Genomic DNA, 24,072 nt, shown 5'->3' with positions numbered 1-24,072 from the left:
TTCTCTCGGACACATGGCTTTTTGCAAAGGAAGGCTTAAACACACGTGCACAACCCCCTCCCCCCCAAAAGACCCCCCAGAAAACCGCCCACGCACCCCACATACCCCACAAACAACCCTGCACGAGTCTCCACCATGGAAATAAGACAAGCAAGTTGTTTATATAGAAAGGACAAATACTGGAAAAAGGAGCAAAGCGCTCCATTAGAAAAAGGGGCACCATCCGAACAGCACCCCTGAGTTACTTATGCATGTGGCATCCTGTTTTTTTGAGTCTTGTTTTTCCACAGTGTTTCCGAAATACACAACACAGCTAGAGGCATAGCCCTTTTCCCCCACTGTCGGCTTGTTCGTTTTGCTTGGAAGGGAACAAAAACTCGGTTAAAATCTGCCCCCTTCCCCTCCCCCCACAACTCAACAGGCCTCCCCCTCCTACTTCACCCCCCAAACCCACCTCCCTCCCTCCCTCCCCGCCCCCCCCAAGGCCTGGCACAGCAAAGCCACTTGTCACCGAAAGCGAAAGAAGCTAAACTAGCAACGGTCCAGTGTGATTCCACAACACGGCACCCACACCCACCAACGGCACCTTGTCGGCCATCCAAGTTACACACACGCACGTACACACACGCGTGACACACACACACACCACAGACACGCATCCACAGAGGCCGTCTGCTTGGACGGCTCTGCCTGCGTGCGAGGCTGCCAAGACAAACCAATCAGATCTGCCAGGAATGGGCAGGGATTCAGAACCCGGGGGGGGGGGTGGCGGTGGTGGTGGGAAAAATCACATTGAAATGGGGCGGGTGAGTGGAGAAAGGGACAGGGGAAAAGGAGAATAAATGTAAAAAGGCCGGGTCTCCACAGAGCAGACCCAGCCAGACACCCCCTCTCCCCAGGGCATGTCCAGCTGGAATCCCCTTCCTCCTCCTCCTCCTCCTCCTCCTCCCTGCCATGCCTCTGTTCCAGCCCTCAGTCCGCCTGCAAGGTGTACAGCCAGCTGCTCCCTTCATTCCACCGGCACAGGGCAAAGAGAGTGTGCGCAGCCGTCCGAGGTGCACTAAAGACAGAGAGCCACGGCGCACGCCCCGCTCACAGAACCACCAGGCTGGGGTTGCGCAGCTGCTGGTAGATGTGCAAGAGCTTCTCCACCGTCGCCTCCGGATCATTCCCCAGGCACAAGCGGTCACGCAGGGACTGTGCCTCTTTTAGCAGCACCTTTCAAAAGAAAGAAAGAGAGAGGCGAGGAGTGCAGTTGCTGTGAGAGGCAGCAGCAAAGGAGTACAGTGGTACCTCGGGTTAAGTACTTAATTCGTTCCGGAGGTCCATTCTTAACCTGAAACTGTTCTTAACCTGAAGTACCACTTTAGCTAATGGGGCCTGCCACCGGCGCCCCACGATTTCTGTTCTCATCCTGAAGCAAAGTTCTTAACCTGAGGTACTATTTCTGGGTTAGTGGAGTCTGTAACCTGAAGTGTCTGTAACCCGAGGTACCACAGTAATAGAATCATAGAGTGGGAAGGATCATCAACTCAGGAAATTGCAGTTGTCCCATATGGGGCTCAAACCTGCAATCTGCAACCTTGGCATTCTTTCCCTAACCAACTGATTTGGAAGGCTGGCTTAAACAGGCGGGCTGATGTCCAACCGGTCTACCACATCCCGTGGCATGCTCCCTCATTCCTCTCCTAGAAGTAACAGTCCTCCGCTCTCCACGACTCCCCGTTTAGCCCACTATGAACCAGATGCCTCCCCAACTCCCACCCCCCGGTTATCCCCTTTTTTGCCACCACCCCAAATTACGCAAGCACGGAAGTCTTTGTGTAAAACTCATTCGGATTGTAGAATCTAATTTTCTTTGCTGCTGAATTTGGGTGTGTGTGAGCGAGAGAGAGACGAGAGAGGAGACAAGCCCTGAGTGAAAACCTTAGTGCCAAAGAGATTTAACATTTCCAGTTCCTGAAATCATATGGAATGCATTATAAATGTCTGCCTGAAGCCCTGGGATGAGGGGAGGGTTGAGGGACAGGGAGGGAGGGAGGGAGGAAGAGAGAAAGAAAGAGGGGGGGGGGGTTGCTAATCAAGTCAGGGAAAGCGTAAATAGAACGGAACGCAGTCACTGCCAGATTGGGTCAGCCCAACTGCCTGTCTCAGCCCAGCAATTACAGAACAAGCCATAAATCCATTTGCTGTCATTTAGTCTGTCAACCCGGATTCCTCCGTTTAGGTGTCTCTGTGTGGCCTGATGCGGGCGAGAGTCGAGAGAGAAGCCCTGGTTAACTGCTCTGGGCAGAGGCAATTCCAGAGCTCAACCCAAGCAGCAAAAGGCCTGGGATTGCATGTGATTCGGCTCAACCACCCACCTCCCTTGCCGTCGCCACCACCACTCTGCTCTCCAGCCTTCCTGCAACAATCCAGGCAGAACTATGTGGCGCAAGATCTGCTTCTGTGGCCCCTGGAACCTAAGGACACCTGGGAGGGTGGTGGTGGTGGTGGTTCAGGGAGAGAAATGCCTCTTACCTCGTGGTTGGCTTGGATCTGGTGGAGGTATTGCACACGGATATCTGGGGGAGAAGAGTCCTCGGCTGCTTGCTCCAGAATCAGAGTCTGCATTTTTTTTAAAAAAGGTGGGGGGCTCATTAAAGCAAGATTAACCAATGGAGAAATCCAGGCTCCTTGCCTTCGAATAAGAGAATCAGAGGACCCACACTTTTCAAAGATGACTGGAATGAGGCAGAACAGGGTTCCTGTTTCTTAAACCCTTTAGAGTGGGGAATAACAATAATAATATTATTTATATGTTACCCATCTGACAGTGTAGCCCCATCCACTCTGGGTGGCTCCCAACAGAATATTAAAAACACTGTCAAACAGCAAACACAAAAAAACTTCCCTACATAGGCCCGCCTTCAGATGTTTTCTAGAAGTCAGATACTTCTGCATTTTCTTCACATCTGACAGGAGGGCATGCCACAGGGTGGGCACCACCACCGAGAAGGCCCTCTGCCTGGTTCCCTGCAACCTCACTTCTCGCAGTGAGGGAGCCAACAGAAGACTCTTGGAGCTGGACCTCAGTATCTGGGCTGAACGATGGGGATGGAGACGCTCCTTCGGGTATACTGGGCTGAGGCTGTTAAGGGCTTTAAAGGTCAGCACCAACACTTTGAATTGTGCTCGGAAACGTACTAGGAGCCAATGAGGAGCCTATAAGATCAGTGTTATATAGTTCCAGCAGCTGCTCCCGGTCACCAGTTTAGCTGCTGCATTCTGGATTAGTTGTAGTTTCTGAGTCACCTTCAAAGATAGCCCCACAAAGAGTGCCTTGCAGTAGTCCAAGCAGGAGATAACCAGAGCATGTTATCAAGATGTAATTAAAAACATCAAACATTAATAAAGGTAAAGGTAAAGGTACCCCTGCCCGAATGGGCCAGTCTTGACAGACTCTGGGGTTTGTGCGCCCATCTCACATCTATTGGCCGGGGGCCAGCGCTGTCCGCAGACACTTCCGGGTCACGTGGCCAGCGTGACAACGCTGCTCTGGCGAGCCAGAGCCGCACACGGAGCGCCGTTTACCTTCCCGCTGGTAAGCGGTACCTATTTATCTACTTGCCCCCGGGGGTGCTTTCGAACTGCTAGGTGGGCAGGCGCTGGGACCGAGCAGCGGGAGCGCACCCCGCCGCGGGGATTCGAACCGCCGACCTTTCGATCGGCAAGCCCTAGGCGCTGAGGCTTTAGCCCACAGCGCCACCCGCGTCCCCCTCAAACATTAATAGTAAACATGTAATCTGTGGCCCTCCATCCCTGACCATTCTTAGCCCATGCTGGCCGAAGCCGATGGAGGCCAGAACCCCAAAACAGCATCTCTCTCCCTCCCACTTATCTGAAATCTCAGGTACCTGAATGCGCCTGACCACAGCATGGTGCAGCTGGGACATGTTTTCCATCGGTGAGCTCTGGATTATGATCTCCACGGCTTGGATGGGGCCTGCTGGGTTCAGGTCACTGACAGCCACCTGGAGGATAAAGAGGACACACCATTGCCGCAAATTCATCCAAACAGTGCAAATTAAAAAGCCCAGCGGCAAAGCGCCTCACTGGTCTGTTTTCAGAAAAAGCCCACCATCCATTTCCATTTTACAGGGGATGTAAGCAGGTGGCTGGCACAGCTTGCCATATTGGTGGCGAAGGCGGCATTTGGTCCCCTTGGGTCTAATATTTTGTTGCACGCTTCTGCAGATTCTGGGGGAAATTAATCATTTCCCGTCCTACCCTCTTCCACTATTATCTCTCCTCCAACCGTGGCAAGACAGTGCCCAGTAACTTCCCAGACTCCAAGGAGATGCCAGGGGAGGAGCTTTAATTAACAGATCCACAGATCGCCCACTTCTCCCCTCTCCTGAATTTACCCAGATGATGCTGAGACCCACCAAACATGGGCATGAATTGGCACCCCGGCAGTGGCCAGCTGAAACGCTGGGCCAGAAGCCCCTGCGCCCTGCCGAAATGAGAGGGCTTCTTGTCCGTGCCCCACTGAAATGCACCCCGATGAGCTTAATCCGCAAGGGCCAGCCAGAGCAGAATTAGCACGGCCACTAAGCACTGCTGGCGTTATTAATGCTCCCTTGCGCAAAGCCAGAGGGGCCGGGTGGTTGCCAGCGCTCCGCCACCCCCTTGGGGGGTTTACTGGCCACGGTGGCAGAGCCAGCTAGCAATTAACATCGGCAAGAGGATTAAAAGGGGGGGCAGCCAAAGCTCCTCTCTGATCACCCTCCCCCTTGAAATGCGACAGAGCTGATGAGCAAGAGAAACCCGTTTATTTAGTGCCCTGGACCAGGCTCCTGCAGTCAAGCGGTAGCAATGTTCATATCTCAGTAACCGAGGGCAAAGGAGACCAAACGCAGCTGAGCCCTTGGGTTGTGGAAACTCAGGCCTTTTCCATCTGGCCCCCCGGGACTCTGTCCAAACTGGCCCACCCCCTTTCAGACTACCCCTCCCTGGCCCCATTTCCATGCCCTTATTAACAAGCACTCCTGCCTGGTTAGAATGAGTCCTTGAACTATGATGTGTCTTGCCAGCCTGAATGGAAAAGAGAAAGGGAGAGAGAGTGTGTAATGTAGGGACTCACATTTTCTGCCCTGTCCATCTTTGCCTCTAGCCCCTGGCATGCAGGCCCTGGAAGGTCTGCCCAAAAGGGCTGCAAAAGGTACCCCATCCCTGGACTAGATAGAAGGCTGTTGCACACAGCATGGCTTTGTAGAATCTGCCTTTGGGTAAGCTAGGGGAGAGGTGGGGAGTCTGTGGCCTTCCACGTGGTGTTGAGCTGCAACTCCTATCATCTCTGACTGTGGGATATGGGGGCTGGCCCTGGTGGGACTTGGGACTTCAGCGACATTTGGAGAGCCACCGATTCTCGTATGCCAGAAACCCACCCGTCTTTCCAAGGTGAAACTTGCAAGACTTTACTTTGTGAGTGAAGCAACTGAGAAAAAAATGACAGGGGTCAGAAACCAGGGCATTTGCCCCAGCAGTTTCCACTGCTCTTGTTTAATAGGCTGCCTGCCTGCCTGCCTGCCTGACACATACAGACACAACTTGCTATAGGGAATTCTCCCTTACACCTAGTGCTATAGTACTCAGAAAAGGATGCTTTCAGCCCAACCTAGCCACTGTGATTCAGTTACTGCAGTGAGCATGCAGAAATCCCAGCCATGTGCTAGGCTGCTCCATTTATCTTCTGCATATACAGCAGCAATTTCTCAACTTGGAGACGAGAGAGGGAGGGGTGGGGTGGGCAGGACGTGCAGAGGTCTACAGATGTACCGAGGCCTGTGCAGAGCTATGGGTCTCCTCACCCCACAGGTCACGCAAGGCGTGCAGAAAAGCCTGGCAAAAAGCTGTAATTCAATTGCTTCAAGTTTCCTATCCAGGTATTCCCAAGGTCTCTTTTCCCTCTGCCATATTCAGGCTTCTTATAATCTAAGGTCAGGCTCCGGAATCTTATGAGGCCAGTAGAGACACTACTCCAGGTACCTGAAAGGGGGAATGCAAGGTGAGAGCTTTGACCCAAGGGCAGAGGCTGCTGCTGTACGGAACTTTTCAACATTCTAACCCAAACCACGCCAGGTTCTGGCTTGGCCAAGGTGCCCGCAGGAGGATAACCCTACGCCCGTCTCCCTTAGGCCCAGCCCACGACTCATGCCTTGCCTCTCGGATGTTCAACTGCACTTCGCCTCCATCTGGGGCCAGCCCCCGCACGGCTGCTGCATCCTGGCTCTGCAGGGCGTCCGCCTCGGCGTTCTCCGCCAGCAGCCATCGTAGCACAGCGCAGCAGAGCGAGACATCTGAGCAGCGACAACAGAGAAGAAGAGCAGACACCATCATTAAGCACGTGTGAATTGTGGGCGGCTCGCAGGCGCCATTGACTGCCCCTCTCCCCGATTTCCACCCTGCACCAACCACCTGAAGCGCCTGGGAAGCTGCTGGCCGGGATTATTTGCCGCAGCGGCACAAGGCGGGGCTCTTCCCGATGCAAGTTAACAGGGAGCGCGAAAGACCCTATAGCCCCACCGGTTCTTCTGATTGTCCCGCAGTGCAATATGGCAGGGGGCAGAATATTTGCAAGCCAAGCAAAGGGGTGATTTGATACTGGTTGCCAACTTGGTGGGGTGAAAGGAGCGGCCAGTTGCAGCAGACGGTCCAAGGCTAGGGCACACACCTGGTTTGTAGGCAAAAGACCCAATCCCAAATTTAATGCTTCGCAAAAGCACATGTGCCTGTCCCAGGCTGCTCTCCTGGCTGCAGGTGCAGCAGCTCAAAAGGCACTCCACCTTAGCTGGCGGGAGCTGGATCCACAGTTCCAGCAGATGGATCAAGGGAACCCCCAGATCCTAATCTCGCCACCACGGCCATCATTCTTGGCAAAGGCATTCGAATCTTACTATGACAACAACCCAACCCAATGAGGACAATTATGCAAATTTATACAAAGCGTAATTAACTGTAAATACAGGATTTGATGCTCCTTGGGGGAAATATTTTTGCTTGTTTTGGCAAACCTTGCACGCCAGCCTTGGCTGGAAGTAGGATCTGCAGACTGGGAAGTACAGATGAGGAGGGCCAACCTGGTTTTTTTTTGCTAGCATGTGCCAATGGCATTATCATTTCTTTACTTCACAGCCCCCTTTTCTTTCAAATGGGGAGTTGGGTCCAGGTGCAACTCCTCGCTTGGCAGCAGAGTTTTCCCCACCCTGCTGAAGAATTTGGGAATCATTTTCAAACTTTAAGGTGCTAGTATGGAGCACTATATCAGGGAAGAGAGGAAGACCCAAGTTTGCCTCTCTGGTTCGATGTAACTATGGTTCCATAAAGGATTCTGCAGGGATCATCCGCCAACAATTGAAAATCTTCACTGCAGAGTTGCCTGGCCTTGAAATTAGCTGCCTTCATACTTAATAATAATAATAATAATAATAAATAATTTTGTTATTTATACCCCACCCTCCCTGGTTCAGAAAACCGGGCTCAGGGCAACTAACAACAAATTTAAAACACTTAATTGCAATACAACAAAAAAAACAGCATAAAATACAGTATAAAAACGTGAATAACAATAAATTCAAAGTTCAAAAATCAATTTGGGGAAAAATCCATCCAATAAACATTAGATGGACACCAGGTCTAGCTGGCAAAATTAGTCCTATTTGGGCCAGCGAGGAGGCCAGGGGAGAATTAGCTGTGGGGTCCCAGAGTGGGTAATCTTCATAAAAAGGGGAGGGGGAGGGAAGAGACGGGAATAAAATTCAAACTGAAAGCCAGGCGGAATAGCTCTGTCTTACAAGCCCTGCGGAAGGAGGTTAAATCCTGCAGAGCCCTAGTCTCAGGGGACAGAGCATTCCACCAGGTTGGAGCCATCACTGAGAAGGCCCTGGCCCTGGTGGAGGATGGTGACTTCCTTAGGGCCTGGGACCTCTAAACTATGGTTATTCATTGACCTTAAGGTCCTCTGCGGGGCATACTTAGGTGGGAAAAGGTGCTTAGAAAAGTTGTTTGGGGTCCTGCAAGGCCAACAGCTCACAAACAAAATAATAATCTTTTTCCAGTATCAGCCCTAGGCTTAGCACAGAATACTCAACCTAGAAAAGTCTTTCTCAAGGGACATATGCCTCCGGGGATACCTTTGCAAGAACATCACCGCTGTGGCACTGATTTCTCTGGAATTCAAAGTAACGAAAAACATCCAAACTAAGGAATAAACATGGCTACATGCTACTCATTAACAGCCAGAGGATGGGTGTTTTCTGAGGTTGTTTTTAACCAGCCAGGGTCAAGCCGGCTCCTGCAACAACATCCTTGGAAACGAAGGTATGAGCACAAACCCAGCATTTTCTCTACAAGGTTTGTTGGGGATAGACGGCCACTGTGAATTTTAAGTAAAACTGTTTCTACACAGCTTGCCTTTGGCCTGGAGACAGAGCCGGAGCCGGAGCCCAAGTCGGGCAGCTTGCATTATTCTCCTCTGCGCCAGGAGGGGTGAGTTGGCAAACAGAACAGCCCAAAGGCAGATATAAATGCCTTTTCCAAAAGAGAGGCTAAAGCAGGGGCTGGCCAAGTGAGCTGCCAGGTCTGGGTGAGGACACCCTGAGGAAGCATATGGGAGTTGCTCTGAACTCTTTTTGGAGGACGAGAGGGGCTGTAAACGGGATGCGACGAAATAAAACGACAGCTGGCCGCACGTTGCTGCCCAGGGATGGGATAAAACCAGCCCATTGACAAGGAAGCTCCCCATCATGCAAACAGCCTCCTTTGCACACAAAACAAGCCACCTCTTCCAGCACGTGTGTGTGTGTGGGGGGGGGAATAAGCATTTAAGAACCGCCAACGCAGGTGGGCTCAGCAGGCACTAAAAACCCTCACCAGGGAGAGGCAGAGAGAAAGGAAAGAGGTCACCAGTAACCCCCAAGCATCACACACCTGCACAGAAGTCCTTCAGGGTGGTTCTCAGCAGCTCAGAGGACACCTTGATCGAGGCCACGGAGGGAGCCAAGTACGCCTCTCCCAGAGGGCCGAGAACTCTTGGGACCAGCTCTCCGCCACCCTCGACGCTCTCGAGTTCAGACTGCATCTGGGACAGCTTCAGGAAGGTGTCGAGGGGGTCCGCAGGGAGGGGGAGGGCAGCTGCAGGAGGGGAGGCTTCAGCGATGCTGCCGTTGGTGGCGCCCAAGCGGAGGCACTGCAGGAGGTCAATGGTGACTTCCTTCAGGGGCAGGCAGATGCCCTCTCTGTCCGGGGAGAGGCCTGTGGAGTCGTCGGAGAGCAGGTCGTCCAGCAGGTCGGTGGACTCCGAGACGGTGCCCAGGATCTCCCGCAGGCTGTAGTAGAGGGAGCAGGAGACCATGAAGGGCAGCTCCAGCTTGGAGCCCTCGGCGGGGCCCAGCGGGAGAGTCACCTCCGTCTTGTTCCCGGGGAGGAGCTGGTCTATGGGGAAGGTGTAGGTGGTGGCGGAATCGGACGAGTCCTCTTCGAAGTCGCAGGAGCTGGCGAAGAGCTGGACGCAGAAGGTCCAGCCGCGCTCCAGGGTGCACTCGCTGGCGTTCTCCAAAACGCAGGAGACCGCCAAGCTGTCCTGGACCAGGATGTGGCTCCAGTGGGTGGTGATGGTGCAAGTGATGGGCTTCTGGTTGCTCTGGCCAGACAGCAAAGCCGCGCTCACGTTCATCACCTGGTTCAGACACGTCAGAGCACGGTTCTTCTGGTCCACAACCTTCTTCAGCGATGACACTCTGCAGAGACCGGGGGGGGGGGGGAGAAACACAGTCATGCCGGCGCTGCTACTGGAGCCTGAAGGTCCTAAGGGATTACAGGGAAGGCCAAGAGCTGGTGTGGATAGACACACAAAAGGAAAGAGGAATTAATAGAGAGCCAAAGGCACTCGCCTGCCAGAAATGAACATGCACGGGAAATCCTGTGCAAGAACACAGGAGAAGACAAGAACTGCCACTCTCCTTTTGCCCAAATCTGCTGCTTGCCATGCCTTTTCTTCGGGTGGGGAGGGGAATGGGTGCGGTCCGAAAAAGGCTACCTGCTGTACAAGCACACCCAGGGTTCAAAATCATGCAGGCAGCCTGCAAACTCTCTGTTTTAGTCCCCAGTTGCAGACAATGGTGGAGCCCAGCCAAGAGAATTAAATGATGGGCTGCATGCCCAAACAGAGCTATAATTGCCAACCTGTTTGCAAGGCACCTATGGCCAGCTTTTGATCCTTGGATGTTGCCATCAGATTGCCAAAGCTGACCTCCCCATACCAATTTCTGAGGAAGGACAATCCCGTTGGCACTGCAAGATATTCATATGAAAACACCGAGTGTGTTGCGGCTCCGAGACTTTTACATGCACAAAGATGGAAGGATTCATTATTTCCAGCAATGGAAGAACGGCTGCTAAAACTAACGGACTTAGCTGAGATGGCGAAATTGACATGGTTGATCGGAAAAAAAGTCATTGTTAGCATCTGTTAAAGGTTGGAATCCTCTCATAAACTTTTTGCATGAAAAAGAAAATGAAATAACGGTGTTAGGATTTGAGGGTTGAAGAGAACGTTTGTTTGTAGAAAATGACTTCATTCGGTGTTATGTTGGGGTGGATGAAGTGAATATTGTTTATATATAGTGGACAGACGAAGAATCAGAAGTCCCTTACCTTCTGAAGTTTATTTCTCTCTCTCTCTTAACCTCTTTTCTAGTTCCTTTTCTTTATTTCTCTCCCTCTCTTTCTTTATTCCTTTCTCCCTTCCGCCCCCAAACTCCGCCTCTCTATGTTTTTATTGTATTTAGATCAAAGTCTTCGCTTGGACCAAAAAAAAGAAAAAAGATTATTTGATACTAAGTTTTGAATTTTTCTCTATATGCACTAAGAAAAAGGAAAGAAAAAAATGCACAAAACATCCGGTGTGTGCAATATGTTGTGTGCATGAGAGACAGAGAAGGGAGGGAGGCAGAGGGATGCAAATACCAGACAGCTCCTACCTTTCAGAGACATGGCCTATCCCAGACAGCAGCTCCTTGATCCTCTGCCCAGCTTTGTCAGGGTTCATCTTGAAAGGCTGCGTATCATCCGGGCTGCACAAGCCGCAGGTCATGAGGCGGCCTTTGGCAGATAACGCCAGAAGCTCGGACTCACCTGAGGAAAGAAAGGCACACAAGAGATGGAGACTGGGGCGGAGGGTGGGGTGCTAGAAAACGGCTTCAGGAGGATGTGGGCCTGACCTCAACCCCTCTTAAGGTTTTCAGCTGAACCTTGAGACCTACCAATCAGAGAGCCAGGTGCAAAAGTCATGCACTTCAGATCAAAGCAGGGATGTTGTCAAACTCCCAGCTCCCATCAGCCCCAGCCAGAATGGCCATTGGCAGGTCAGGTCCTAGCCGACCTAACCGGAAGGAGGAGGAGGAGTATCAGGAAGAATGGACAAAATTTAATGATTATTTAGTTAAATATGTCAAGTTAAATTAATTGGAAATAGCTTGCAGGTACTCGATTGGCTTGAGAGCCAGTGTGGTGTAGTGGTTAAGAGCAGTAGACTTGTAATCTGGGGAACCGGGTTCGCGTCTCCGCCCCTCCACATGCAGCTGCTGGGTGACCTTGGGCTAGTCACACTTCTTTGAAGTCTCTCAGCCCCACTCACCTCACAGAGTGTTTGTTGTGGGGGAGGAAGGGAAAGGAGAATGTTAGCCGCTTTGAGACTCCTTAAAGGGAGTGAAAGGCGGGATATCAAATCCAAACACCTCTTCTTCTTCTTCTGAGTTTATATAAGTGATGAATTATTATGTTTAATTTCAAATTGAAAAGATATAAGGATGTTAAATGATTAAGTTAAGTTTATAAGAATTATGATTTGGAAAACCGTTAAAAGGATATGCATCGAAATTCAACCAAGGGGAAGCGAGGAAGTCACTTAATAATGCTAATAAGTGTAATTTTAATAAGATTAAGATTTTTGTTTGTTTGTTTGTTTGTTTATAATTTTGTGAAAACCAATATTTTTTTTTTTGAAAAAAACAACAAAACAGAATGGCCATTGGCAAGGGATTATGGGAGCTGCAGTGCAAGGGCAACACCCACACAGAGGCGGAACTAGCTGTTCTGGAACCCGGAACATGCTGTGCACCCGTGGGTGGGGCCATGGGGCAGGGCGGGTGTCCCAGGAGGCTGCTTCCTGGGCAGAGGCAGGGGCGAGCCGCTCCACTTTGCCAGTAGCCTTCCTCTCTTCCCTCTTCCTTTTGCTAGCTCGGGGGAGGCTCCCCCCCCCCCCCCGAGGAAGCAGCCTGGGAGCGGGGGGCAATGGCACACCACCCACCTGTGATTCCCAAGCCTCCCCTGAGCTGTCAAAATGAAAGGAGGAATGCCACCGGCAAAGCAGCGCAGCTCCGCCCCTTCCCCCAACGGCTCGGGGTAGGCTTGGGAGTCGTGGGTGGGCGGCGTGCCAAATGTCACCCCCCTCAGTGATGACACCCGAGGCGGACCACCCCCACCGCCCCCCCTTTCCTCCGCCCCTGCACCCACAGGCTCTCCACCTCTGCAGTGAGAAATCCTGAGTCCACCATTTTGTTTTGAGCGTCAGAGATAAACTGAGGTCGCAATTCTTCCAGACAATCACCTACGCCCAGCTTTGCCTACTGATTTCTTTATTTCAGCAGTATATCTCTGGGGTGTGTGTTTCATTTTTGTTGTAACCGTTGGGACTCATGAATCCTTGCCAACCTGAGAACCAGCAATAATCCCCCATCGTCTTTCTTGCCCATGCTTGGTCTAGAATTCCAGTACAGTGGTACCTCAGGTTACAGACGCTTCAGGTTACAGACTCCGCTAGCCCAGAAATAGTATCTCAGGTTAAGAACTTTGCTTCAGGATGAGAACAGAAATTGCGTGGTGGCGGTGTGGCGGCAGCGGGAGGCCCCATTAGCTAAAGTGGTACCTCAGGTTAAGAACAGTTTCAGGTTAAGAACAGACCCCCGGAACGAATTAAGTTAACCGGAGGTACCACTGTACTGGCGCTTCAGGGGAAGAAAAGTAAGTCAGACAAGAATCCTTTCCGAAACCATATTAAAAAAAAAAAAAAGGGAGGAGGAGAGGTCTGAAAAACACTGGAGTGCTAATCATGAGGCTGCAATTTCCTATCTGCACACAGGAGCAGCTGCAAGGTGTGGTGAGGAAGACCATGAACCTTATGAGACTGTGCTGAATGTTCGGGAGCCGCCACGGCTGCATCAGTGGGAACAAAGCAAATTCGGAAGTTGCCACGCCCCTCACTAGGAAACCGATCACATGGGGGGTGGGGTGGTGGAAAGCGATGGCACCAGGGGGAGTGAGAAAGATGCAGAGCCGCCCTGGCGACAGAGCAGGAAAGGGAGCCAAAGGAAGGGGGAAAGGATCCTTGCTGCTGATGCATCAGCCACCTTGCTACAAAGGAAGCGCACATCTCCTTGCTGCCAGGCAAACTGTGCAGGCACAAGCGGCTTCCCGCTGCTTGGTCCCCACAGAGGATCGCTGTCATGAGTGATGCTGAAGCGAAGTGACAGGCAGCCGAAGGGGGGTGGGCTGTGAGGGCACGGAGAATCTGCTTCCGAGAAGAGTTCGGCAGCACTCGGGAGAAAACGTGCAAACTCACACATACATGCTCCCTGCAGAATCCTGTCTCAGCTGCGCACAGGGGCCAGCCGGCCTCTTTTCACTTGGTTCTGTGTGGCCGCGTTGTTCCTCAGTTTTGTTTCCATCTCCCGATTTGCAAGCTCTTGAGATGAGAGAACTGGCCTGCGGGCAGGGTGGTGTCCAGACAGGACATGGGACAAGGCAACAGGCAAAATCTGCCTCCCTGAGATCTTCAGGATTCAATTAAGAAACCAACAAACCTAAGGTCCTAGTTCTCATGAGCGCACGTGCCCTGTGTCAATGCTATTTTGTCTGCCCTCTCAGCCAACGCGATCTTCCTTTCCTGCTCAGTTCAGCAGCCCAGTACATGAAAGACATTTCCTGCGTTGTAGAAACCCAAATATTCACAATGAAGTAAACGCTGTAATTCTGAGTCTGGGCAACATCCCTGATGCTGCCCGTGATGGGAAGAGTGGGTGCAAAGAGCCCCACGCTTCTTAATCCCATCCTGGCAGGCTAAGCGGCTCCACTCCTGATCTGCTCTGAAGGCAGGAGACAAATGGCAGCCGCTGAGCCTTTATTGATCCTCGTCGAGGGCGAGAGGAAGGCTGCTTCCTGCACACTGGATATTAATGCCTCTTGCATGGTGAGCAAGCACAATGCAGCTGTTCCACACAAGAAAAAGGGGGGGAAAACAAGACTCTGAATGGCTACAGCGTTACAGAGCCATTTTGCCAGAGGAGGCAGAGCTCCTGAACTGCCATTCAATTCCTTCTGCTTCTCTTAGCGCCTGGGGTTGCTCTGTGCCGGACCTAAGCTCCCCTCTGTGCAGGATGCTGAAGAAAGAGAGAACCGTGACACCCTGGAGCCAGCGCAGGATAGGCACAGCTTCTGCCGGAGGCCTTCGTCTCTCTCTCTCTCTCTCTGTAGAGAAGAAAGCAGGCCTTGGGATGAGGCTGGAGACATGCAGGCAGGCAGGCAAACGTTTCCATTTTCTCCTCAGAACAAGGGAACTCCCCACTCCTTGACTGGCTAGGCCCAACTTGGGGGGCTTGGCATGAATGGCTCACAGGGAAATGGGGGCCTTAAGGAGGGATGGTAGCAAGGGAGAACTTTGGGGCAGACCCTGAAGATACGGCCCCACACTAGCTCTCAGGGGGACACAGGTTGCAAAGCCTGCAGCCCGGGGACCATGCTGGCTGTAGCTCACCCACAGCGTGCTAAGGCTCAGAGTGTGCTGGGGGCTGGAGGAGCTTGCTGACAGGAACTGTGGGTGGGGGCAAGAGTCTCCAGAGCCCTGAGCAGCAGCTAACGTTCTTGAGGAGAAGGGTGGGGAGCACTTGGGAAAAGGAAAGGGAAGGTGGGCACAGCAAGGCCCCAAGCTTCCGCCCAGAGTCACAAGACTGTCTTCCTTTCCCCGGTCCTTTTCCTATTTCTGTATTGGCAACTGAAAGGGCTGCAAGTGGCACCTCTCCCAGGGCCACATCTGGCCCAGGAGGCTTGTCTGCCAGCGTAAGGACAGATTTAAAATAGTCTGGTCTGTTTGTGGACCCAAATCCCCCCCCCCATTGTTCTCTGGCCTGTTTGTGGAGCCAAATCCTGTCCCCATTGGTTCTCTGGCCTGTTTGTGGAGCCAAATCCCGTCCCCATTGGTTCTCTGGCCTGTTTGTGGAATCAAATCCCGTCCCCATTGGTTCTCTGGCCTGTTTGTGGAACCAAATCCTGCCCCCATTGGTTCTCTGGCCTCTTCGTGGACCCAGATCCCGTCCCCATTGGTTCTCTGGCCTGTTTGTGGAACCAAATCCTGCCCACATGACAGAGAGCCAATGGTGTCGCAGAGCAGTGCAGGCCTGATGTAAGGAGTGGGAGGGACTACAGCCAGGCCCCAGCTAAGGTGCATCCTGGCCACCACTTCCTCACAACTCATCCGCCTTCATCTCGCCATTTACAAGCAGCCATTTTGAGGGCTGCATGCTCACAATGGCCCCATGCCCAAGTTATTCCTGATACTTTAAGCCCACAGAGTAATTCCCTGACACACTGCAGTACCTTCCGACTCCCGGGAAGACAAGGAGAGCGCCACCACACTGCAGATGCTCAAGCTGGCGGGAGACAGAGCGGACGGAAGGGTCCCTGCCGCGTCCTCCACCTTCTCGGCCTCCGGGATGTTGCTGTCCAAGTCGACGGCGTAGATGTCGGAATGGGTGCTGTAGTACATGCGGCTTCCCCCACTACAGGCCGCGCACAGGACGGGCCCCTGCAGGCAATACTCGCGGAGCTCCGGGACCTTGACTTCCTCTCCCTGAGCCGCCTTGATGGCCACCATTTTGCCATAGTGACCCAGCGCCACGACACAGTCGCAGCCCAAGTCTCCGTAGGCGGGCAGCTCCTCTGCCTCTGGGGACCTCCGCTCTGTCCTCAGGGCCCCGATGAAGACAACCGGCTCCTCCAAGTGGTGGAGGATCTTGACGGGCGAATCTTCGCAGCTTCGGTTGTCGGGAGAGCTCAGGGCCTTCAAGGGCACGGAGCAGAGCTGCCCGTCTGGGAAGCCGCAGAGGATCATGGGAGAATCCAACATGGCGGCATCGACGCCAAAGAGGAGGCTGAAGAGAGGCTCTTCCAGCACAAAGCCCCCCGAGTGACGCAGGCCTTCCTTGTGGTCGGTGGCGCTGGGGGATGAGGCGCAACACAGGACGGGGAGGAAGTGCGCCAGAGACAGGTCCCCATCGTTGTTGGTGCTGGTGGTGATATCCACATGGCTTATCGGTTGGTGTGGCAAGTTCCCCCGGTCCTCAGGGCCCGGGAGGTTGTGTAGGTTCATGCACCACTTCCCCTGGACTTGCGAGAGGGTGACCAGGACGTCGTTGAGCAGCGTGAAGGTGCAAAGCGTGGCGTCGGGGAAGGTGCAGGTGTCGGAGCCCATGGGGAGGACGCTGGAGAAGCAGTCGTTTTCCTCGCTGTCTGCCCGCTTCGCTAACCTTCAAAGCAAACAAGGGAAAGCTCTCAGCGGAGCCAAAGGGTATAGCTCAGAAACAAAGGTGGAGGTGGCAGTGATTCACAGAGCTGAATTCGGGAGCAGCCAGCTGGGTAAAGGAGAGGGAAGCTACTGCTCTGGAGGGAGAGCAAACCCCCTGCCACCACTTAACCCTTTTTCTGCCCTGAAGACTCACAAAACAGCTTGGGAAGATGGGGAGCTGTGGCAGAGAGGCACAAGAAGGCAAACAGGCACCTCAGATGCAAAGCAGGAGAACCACAAATAGGACAGTGGCTGCCCCAAAGGAGTGTGTGGCACCCAACTGAATCACTGCATGCGAGGAACAACTTCTGCAAGTGGAACAGGACTCCCTCTTCCTCTCCTTGCCGCTGCCCAAATTGGCTCCGGAGGGTTGGAGGACCGCCCCCCCCCCAGAGTCTTATTGGGGAGGTGGGCCTGGAGGGGAGATGCAAACAGGGGAAATTCTGCTCAGGAAAGATGTCCTGCACATGCAATGATTTCGTTGGCTACCACTCAAAGGGGTTCAGACTGGGGCTGCAGCATTGGGGAGGGAGGGGTTTAATATCCACCCCTCACCATTTTCCCATTTAGAAACTGTACCATATGGCAAAATGGAGAGGTGGCAATTTTAACTAGGCAAAAATGTACAGAGGGAGTGGAGAATGCTAAAGACTAGCTTCCCTAGTGATGCAAACACAAACATTATCACCCCTCTTTCTGGCTGCTATTACCATTAAAAAAAAATACTGACTGAGGTTGCTGCTGTGTGGGCCAATTCTCTGCCTGAAAACTGCAGATACAGAGTCAGAGCAATTGGTCCATCTAGCTCAGTAATAATAATAATAATGATTATTTTATTATCAAGCTGTGCTTGTTCTTCCATAGAGCTGGAAGGGACCCTGAGGATCATCCAATCCAACCCCCTGCAACGCAGGAATATTCAGCTGACCCATATGGGGACTGAACCTGCGACATTGGCATTATCAGAACTACACTCAAACCAACTGAGCTATTCTATTATTATGCTTTATGTTATGTTGTTATTATTATGCACCATAAAACATGTTCTTAACATTGTACAGTGCCCTGAGATCTTTCGATAAAGGGCAGAATAATAATAATAATAATAAGAATAAGAAGAAGAAGAAGAAGAAGAAGAAGAAGAAGAAGAAGAAGTACACTGGCTGGCAGTGGCTTTCCAGGTTTTCAGATAGGACACCTCTTCCAGCCCTACCTGAACCCGAGACCTTCTGCATGCAAATCAGATGCTCTACCGCTTTATCTTAAAAAGCAGAATGAAGAAACTACAAAATGACAGTCGGTAACCGTGAAAGGGCCAAAGGGAGAAGTGTAAAAACACACAATTCTGTATGTGAATACTCAACTAAGTATTGAAGCCCAACTGAGCCCACTGGGACTTACCCACAGGTAAGTGGGTACAGGACTGCAATATAAACATGACAAATGAGTGGGTCTGTTTGGATCATGTCACTGAAAAAGTTCTAAGCCTGGAATGGAAGAAGATAGTCTGGTCGCCAACATTGGTGGCAACATGATCATTAATTCCTAAGAAATCTCCGTTTCCAAGGATGTGAGAGCAGTAAGCATAGAGTAGGAGCCATTCCTTGATAGCCCAGGCCTTCCAGCCCAGCCCACTAATCCAGCCTTGTGGAAGAACCTGGAGTCCTCAGAAACAGGTATGAAACACCTGCCAGGTAACGCCCTCGCCCTGTCTCTCACCTGCTTTGGTAGTCCAAGGAAACACAGTAAATACCAACTCCAGCGCACAGGATATAGAGCTGCTGGTGGAGAGGCAGAAGCTCCACGTGCCAAACTTGGTCGGGGAACCTGTAGACAGCCTAGGAAGGAAACAGGCCAAGGAAAGGGAAAGGTCTTAGAAGGTCTTCAGTAATCCTACAAGGGAAGGAGGGCACTGGGAGCCACCTCTATAACCCCATCCCCTGGTTGAGACACATTTTGACCCCGCAGGAAGGCCAGGTCTATGGACACACACCCAGAGCAGGCTGTTGATCATCTAAAGCAGTGTTTCCCAAACTTGGGTCCCCAGCTGTTTTTGAACTACAATTCCCATCATCCCTAACCACTGGTCCTGCTGGCTAAGGATGATGCATGGAGACCCAAGTATGGGAAACACTGGTCTAAAGTGACCTAATATAAACCTTCTTCACTCCAAAGAAGCCAAAATGGCAGAACACCAGTCTTGCTTCTTCATGACTGCTAAAGCCTAACACATAAGATTGGCCACTAAGAGAAAAATAAAAGATTGGCAATCTCCTGCGTCTTTAGCAGCAGCCTGGCATGGTGAAAATTAGGAAGTGGAGCTTTGCCCGTCATGAAGACACAATGGAAGAAGCTTCACTTTAATTCATCCACGTTGCTCTGCGGTCAAAGGTGTGGGTGCAAAGCCAGTACAAAGTCAGCACCTGTCTGCTTTCAAAGGTGCCACACAGTTCATTTGAAAATAATCAATAGAACCACAGAATCGTAAGGGGCCATCAAGTCCAACCACCTTGGAATGCAGGAATCTTTTGCCCAACGTGGGATTCGAACCCACAACCCTGAGGTTAAGAGTCTCGTGCTCTCTACTGACTGAGCTATCCCAGAGCTTCCCCATTGTAATAACACAAGGGGTGGGGTTCACCTAACACACCTCATCAGTTGAAGCCTTGTGTACCCCGCTGCTCCCCACCCCGCTGCTCCCACATGCCCCAAAATCATCTTTCCATCTGGCAGGCTGCAATTCTTGAGCACGCCGAATGTTTGTAACAGTGCAATGTTGGGTTCCACCCCAAGGGTACCATGGGAATGTCTCCTCCAAATGCTGTAGCCACATGAAAAAGAAGCAAGTTTCCCAGGAGCATCTATTACCTCCTGTATCCTATCCTGAGTCTGGCCAGACACAACATCCTCTGGGTACCATTCCATATACCCAGTGGTGTGTCATCCGAAGCCGTTATGTCTGCACACACTTTGATTTAACATAGCCTTCCCTCACATAAATCAGCAGCATCTTATTTTTCCTCTCTCTGCCGAGGATGTACAACTCCTGCCATTTTCTCTGAGGAGCATCCATTGCAATAAGCGGAGTTTATATTATCTAGCAGTCTATATGTAATTCCTCATTTTAAGCTGCTAGCAGTTGCCATTGCTGCTGCGCTCTGCTGATGAACAAGTGACATATTTCATGCAAGATGGGCCTCCATTTCGGGAGCGAAGGAGCTGGCAGTAGCCCCACGTGTCTGTCTGCAGTAAAAGCTGCAACAGCAATTCGGAGGATTGCAAAGTGAGCACCTTCTTAAGGATGAGAAATCTGGCAAACGCTAGATGTTCCAGCATCACATGTGATCTGGGGAATCAGCAGCATTAAAAGGAAGAAGTGTTAACCCGTTTGTGACCTACTTCTCTGTGCAAGAGAATAGTGTGGGAGGCTGAGCCAGATATTACCATAATCACGGGCTCCTTAGAAACAATCAAGGGAATAAATTAAAGGGATACATTTAGCATAGTGCTAAGGCTTGTCATGGGCCCAACGGGCAGTAACAGGGGAAAATGATAGACTCCCTACGAAAAGACTTCAGTCGCTCAACGACAGGGACGATAGACAGTGCAAATGAACAGAACAAAGAACACCCCATATTTTACAGTTCTAAACTTTGGTTTAACAGAACTACCCCCAGAGGGTAGAAGCAGATTTCTATCTGACAGATGACACACACAAAAACAAGCCCAGACCACCACAGGCAGATGTCAAAAATTGGATGCCATATGTAAGTCAATTATGTAGTACAGACAACCGACCTGCTGCAAAAAAGGCTGCTAAGAGTGAGAGAGTGAATTGGAAAGTCAGCAGAAGACCTAATTGAGGGTTTAGATGCTTAAGCTCAGGTTGGCACATCAGGGAGCCTTGCCTGTCAATTGCACATGAGACAAACATCCAAAAGCCACAGGTGGTTATGCTGAGATGAGGCGTCCAACAGGTAATATACAAGATCCTCTGCAGAACCAATCCCCAAATCATTATGTAATCTTATCACAGAAATAAAGGGATGGGGAGGGGAGGAACTAGGATGCTCTGTCTCATGCTACAGTTGCCGAGGCAAGCAGGTGACAAAGCACACCAAATCTGGATGTGTAGCCACACAGAATCCATTTCACTCTGCTTCTTGCTCTAAACGCCTATGCACATCTGCTTGGAAGCTTGCAAAGCAAACCCAGATTTGGTCCCAGAAAAGGTACTGGCTACAATTCAGTGGCTGAACAGATGTACAGAGCCTGGCACTCTGTTCTCTTCCATGAGCACATGAATACATATGTGTAAACTCTCTTCACACCAGGCATAGTGAACATGTAACCCTTGAGAGGTTGTTGGGATTCTCAGTTCCCATCAGCGCCAACCAGCACAGCTATTAGGAATGATGCGAGCTGTGGTCCATCAATACCTGGAGGGCTACAGGTTCCACATCCCTGGTGCACACAGCAAAGTTCGTGCAAGTCCAGGGCTTTGGTTCTCAACCGTCTCTCAACCAGATCTCCTAGAAAAATGCCAATTGTTCTGTCACAATACAGCCATAGTCTTCTTCCTCTGAGCACAATGGGGGCAGCGGGGAGGGGGGAATAGAAATGTTCTATTAAAACATAACCGTGCATACAGCGATACCTTCCCCACCCTCTGGGGTATATGCTTAAAATGCAATACTTGGGTTTGCTGTGAAGTCACCAAAGGGTGGATCGGTGCAGACACACAAAACACACAGCTATATCTTCTGGCCATGCATAGAAGCAGCCAGCAGCTGTTGCCACCTTCTAAGGGGCGATGAACAAAAAAAGGACCACACTGACGGTAGATCAAGCTTTTACTTTGCTGGCGAACTGACCTCTCACATTCCCCAAATCTGGGTGCCTAAAACGGTGGGGTTTTTTCCTGCACTCCGATGGGGCAATTTTAGAGGAGGTTAGCAATTAGAAGCAAGGTGAGGAAGCAATTCCAGATAAATTCGTGCAGCCTGCAGATGTGTGACATTCTGTGCACCTGCCATTAGCGTTTCAAAGAGTTTGCATCAAAGGGGGGGGGGGGATGTTCAGCCTGCCTCACAGCATCTGACCCAGTTTCTCCGCGCGTGTCCCCCACCCCACCCCCTGTAGCAAAAGGGACCAATCTGGGTCAGCAGAATCAAAGGCCCCCGCTTACCTTCATCAACCTCCCTTCTTGGTCGTAAACGTAGACGAACTCGGTGCCGTTGGAGAGGTAAATCTGGTTCTCATGGCACAGTACGCGGGGCTTGCCAGCCGCCAGCCCCCCCACCGGGCAACAGAAGCCCGCCAGGTAATCCACCCGGTGCCCCACCTGTGCCATGACGACGACCCCCCCGGTGCCAGCCTGGAAAAGGGACGCGGAGGAGGACACGCATGCAGCAGCAGCAGGGTCGGGCGAGGAGGCGAGAGTCTTGCCTGGGGCGGCCCCTTTTCTCCTTAAAACACGTGGGGGGAGGAAGAGGAGGAGGAGAACCAACGATGGAGGCGCCCTCCCCTGCCACACAAAGGGACCAGCCTACCTGGGCGAGGCGAGCCCACCCCGACGTGAGCACCCTCCCCTCTTTCTTTCAAGGGAGGGGGGAGAGAAAGGGGGATGAATTAGAAACCCACACGGGGGAGGGAGGGAGGGGAGGGGGCAAACCCCACCAGCACCCCTCCCACGGAGACAACAAAAGCCACTCCCAATAAGGTAAAAGGGAGAGGGGGGAACCAATACGCCCCAATGGGGGATCTAAGCAACCAGTTCCCACGCAGGCGAGCGATTCAGCCCCGCTTTCCCTTTCCACCCCCCCAGCAAAAGGGGCGGGGTTGTTACTGTGGCCCCGCCTCCGCAGCCCACCCCCCCGGGGCGCCGCCGCTGCTCTAATGCCCCCAGCAGCTGGCGGGCGCGGGCGGCACCTCCCCTTCCAGGCTCTCCCCGTCTCTCGTCTCCTCGCCCTGCGACTGCCTGTAGCGGGAAGGGGTGGTTTACGGCATGCCGCAAAAAAATATTAAAAAGGGCGGAGTGGGGGGGGGAGTGAAGAGTAGGCTCTGCGTTGCTAGGGGGGCGGGGAGGGCGAAGCTGTGTGCATGGGGAGGTGGGGCCTCTCGAGAACCGTCGGGTTGTGGAAAGGGCACTCCGGGGGTCATCTAGCGCAACCCGCTCCAATGCAATGCTCCGTGCAATGCAATGCAATGCAATGCGTACTTCTTCGCGGGCTAGGAGGGGAAACAACGGGGCGGGGGGGGGGTAGCGGACGAGAGGCTGGTTCAGATGCCCTGCATAGGGCTGACGGCTCAAACTGCATTCGAGTTATAAATGCAAACGTGGCCGGGAGGGAAATCTGCTTGAAGAAAACTGCAAGCCCGGGAGAGGGATGGAGCGCCCATGTGCAGAGACAGTCTACCTCTGAATACCAGGCTTGCATGCAGGACTAGACTGCCCCTTGTTCTGGCCCTGCAGATCCCTCTTCTTTTTCTTCTTATAAGCTGCTTAGTTCATTTTCCGGTCGATCCCCAGCTTTCAGGGCTACAGAAAATAGGTATGTTCTAAGAGCTGGTGCCACCGATTCTTGGCGTAAAAAGCAAAAAGGGAGTTATAGCACTGTGGAACCAGCAGAGGGCATCACTGCCCGCCGTGGGACAGAGCTATATTTGGGAAATAAACCAGGATAAAGCGGAAGACTGAGCCATGGGGAGCAGGGAGAAATGTGGAACTGATAAATCAGGTGCGTTTGGGCCTAATCCAGAGGCTGGCTTCTCCCTTCAGCACAGAATCCAGTCATTCAAGTCCTTGTTACTTCTGACCATTATGCCTTCCATATGCCGTAATAAACCATACATGTTCATCTCACCACTGTAGTTGCTGCACTTAAAAACCATTCAGAGCTCTTGCATCAGTCACAAAAATCACACAGCCAAAATAAAAAAGTGCAAGGTCTCCCAGAATGGCTTGCGAAACTAGTAAGATTTTCAGCCTGAGGGCAGGGACTATTAAAAGGTTAGATGTACACAAGTGTGGAAGTTTTGTAGCTTTGGGGATTTTTCATGTAGAACTATTATATACATACATACATACAGAGAGAGACAGAGAGAGAGAGAGAGAGAGAGAGAGAGAGCGCGTCTGGTATTATAAAAGTTATCAGAGCTAAAGGTAGTAATCTGATTTTTTTAAAGCCCTTTTTAAAACATGTATGCATTTAGAGTAAAAGTACAGCATATGAGAAGCTACAGAATGATTCATTCCCAAATTTGGCATTCCACTTCGGACAGGCCATGAGCTGCATCTGTACAAGTAAAGGACTTCAACACTGTGACATAGTGACTATGATGGATGGCGCCTCCGTGCTTCTGTACTGCCTTAGATTTGTCCATTAGGTCAGGAACAAAGTGGCTTGGGAAGT

General features: G+C 51.8%; 1 protein-coding gene across 1 annotated transcript; it reads right to left on the bottom strand.

Moving 5' to 3' along the window:
• Nucleotides 1-475: 475 nt before the first annotated feature.
• FAAP100 (FA core complex associated protein 100) lies at nt 476-22,542 on the bottom strand. Its single transcript, XM_082212431.1, has 9 exons — nt 21,846-22,542; nt 18,377-18,495; nt 15,691-16,619; nt 11,022-11,175; nt 8,971-9,779; nt 6,205-6,341; nt 3,897-4,013; nt 2,521-2,607; nt 476-1,218 (listed from the first exon to the last, which is right to left on the bottom strand). Exons 1-9 carry the CDS (start codon nt 22,008-22,010, stop codon nt 1,093-1,095), a joined length of 2,643 nt encoding a protein of 880 aa, XP_082068557.1. The 5' UTR covers nt 22,011-22,542; the 3' UTR covers nt 476-1,092.
• Nucleotides 22,543-24,072: the final 1,530 nt, after the last annotated feature.

This window comes from Podarcis vaucheri (genome assembly GCF_965113315.1).
Source record: "Podarcis vaucheri genome assembly, chromosome: 2".
Classification (NCBI taxonomy): domain Eukaryota; kingdom Metazoa; phylum Chordata; class Lepidosauria; order Squamata; family Lacertidae; genus Podarcis; species Podarcis vaucheri.
Note: the sequence above shows the minus strand (reverse complement) of the source record. Positions and strands in the feature narration are given on the sequence as shown.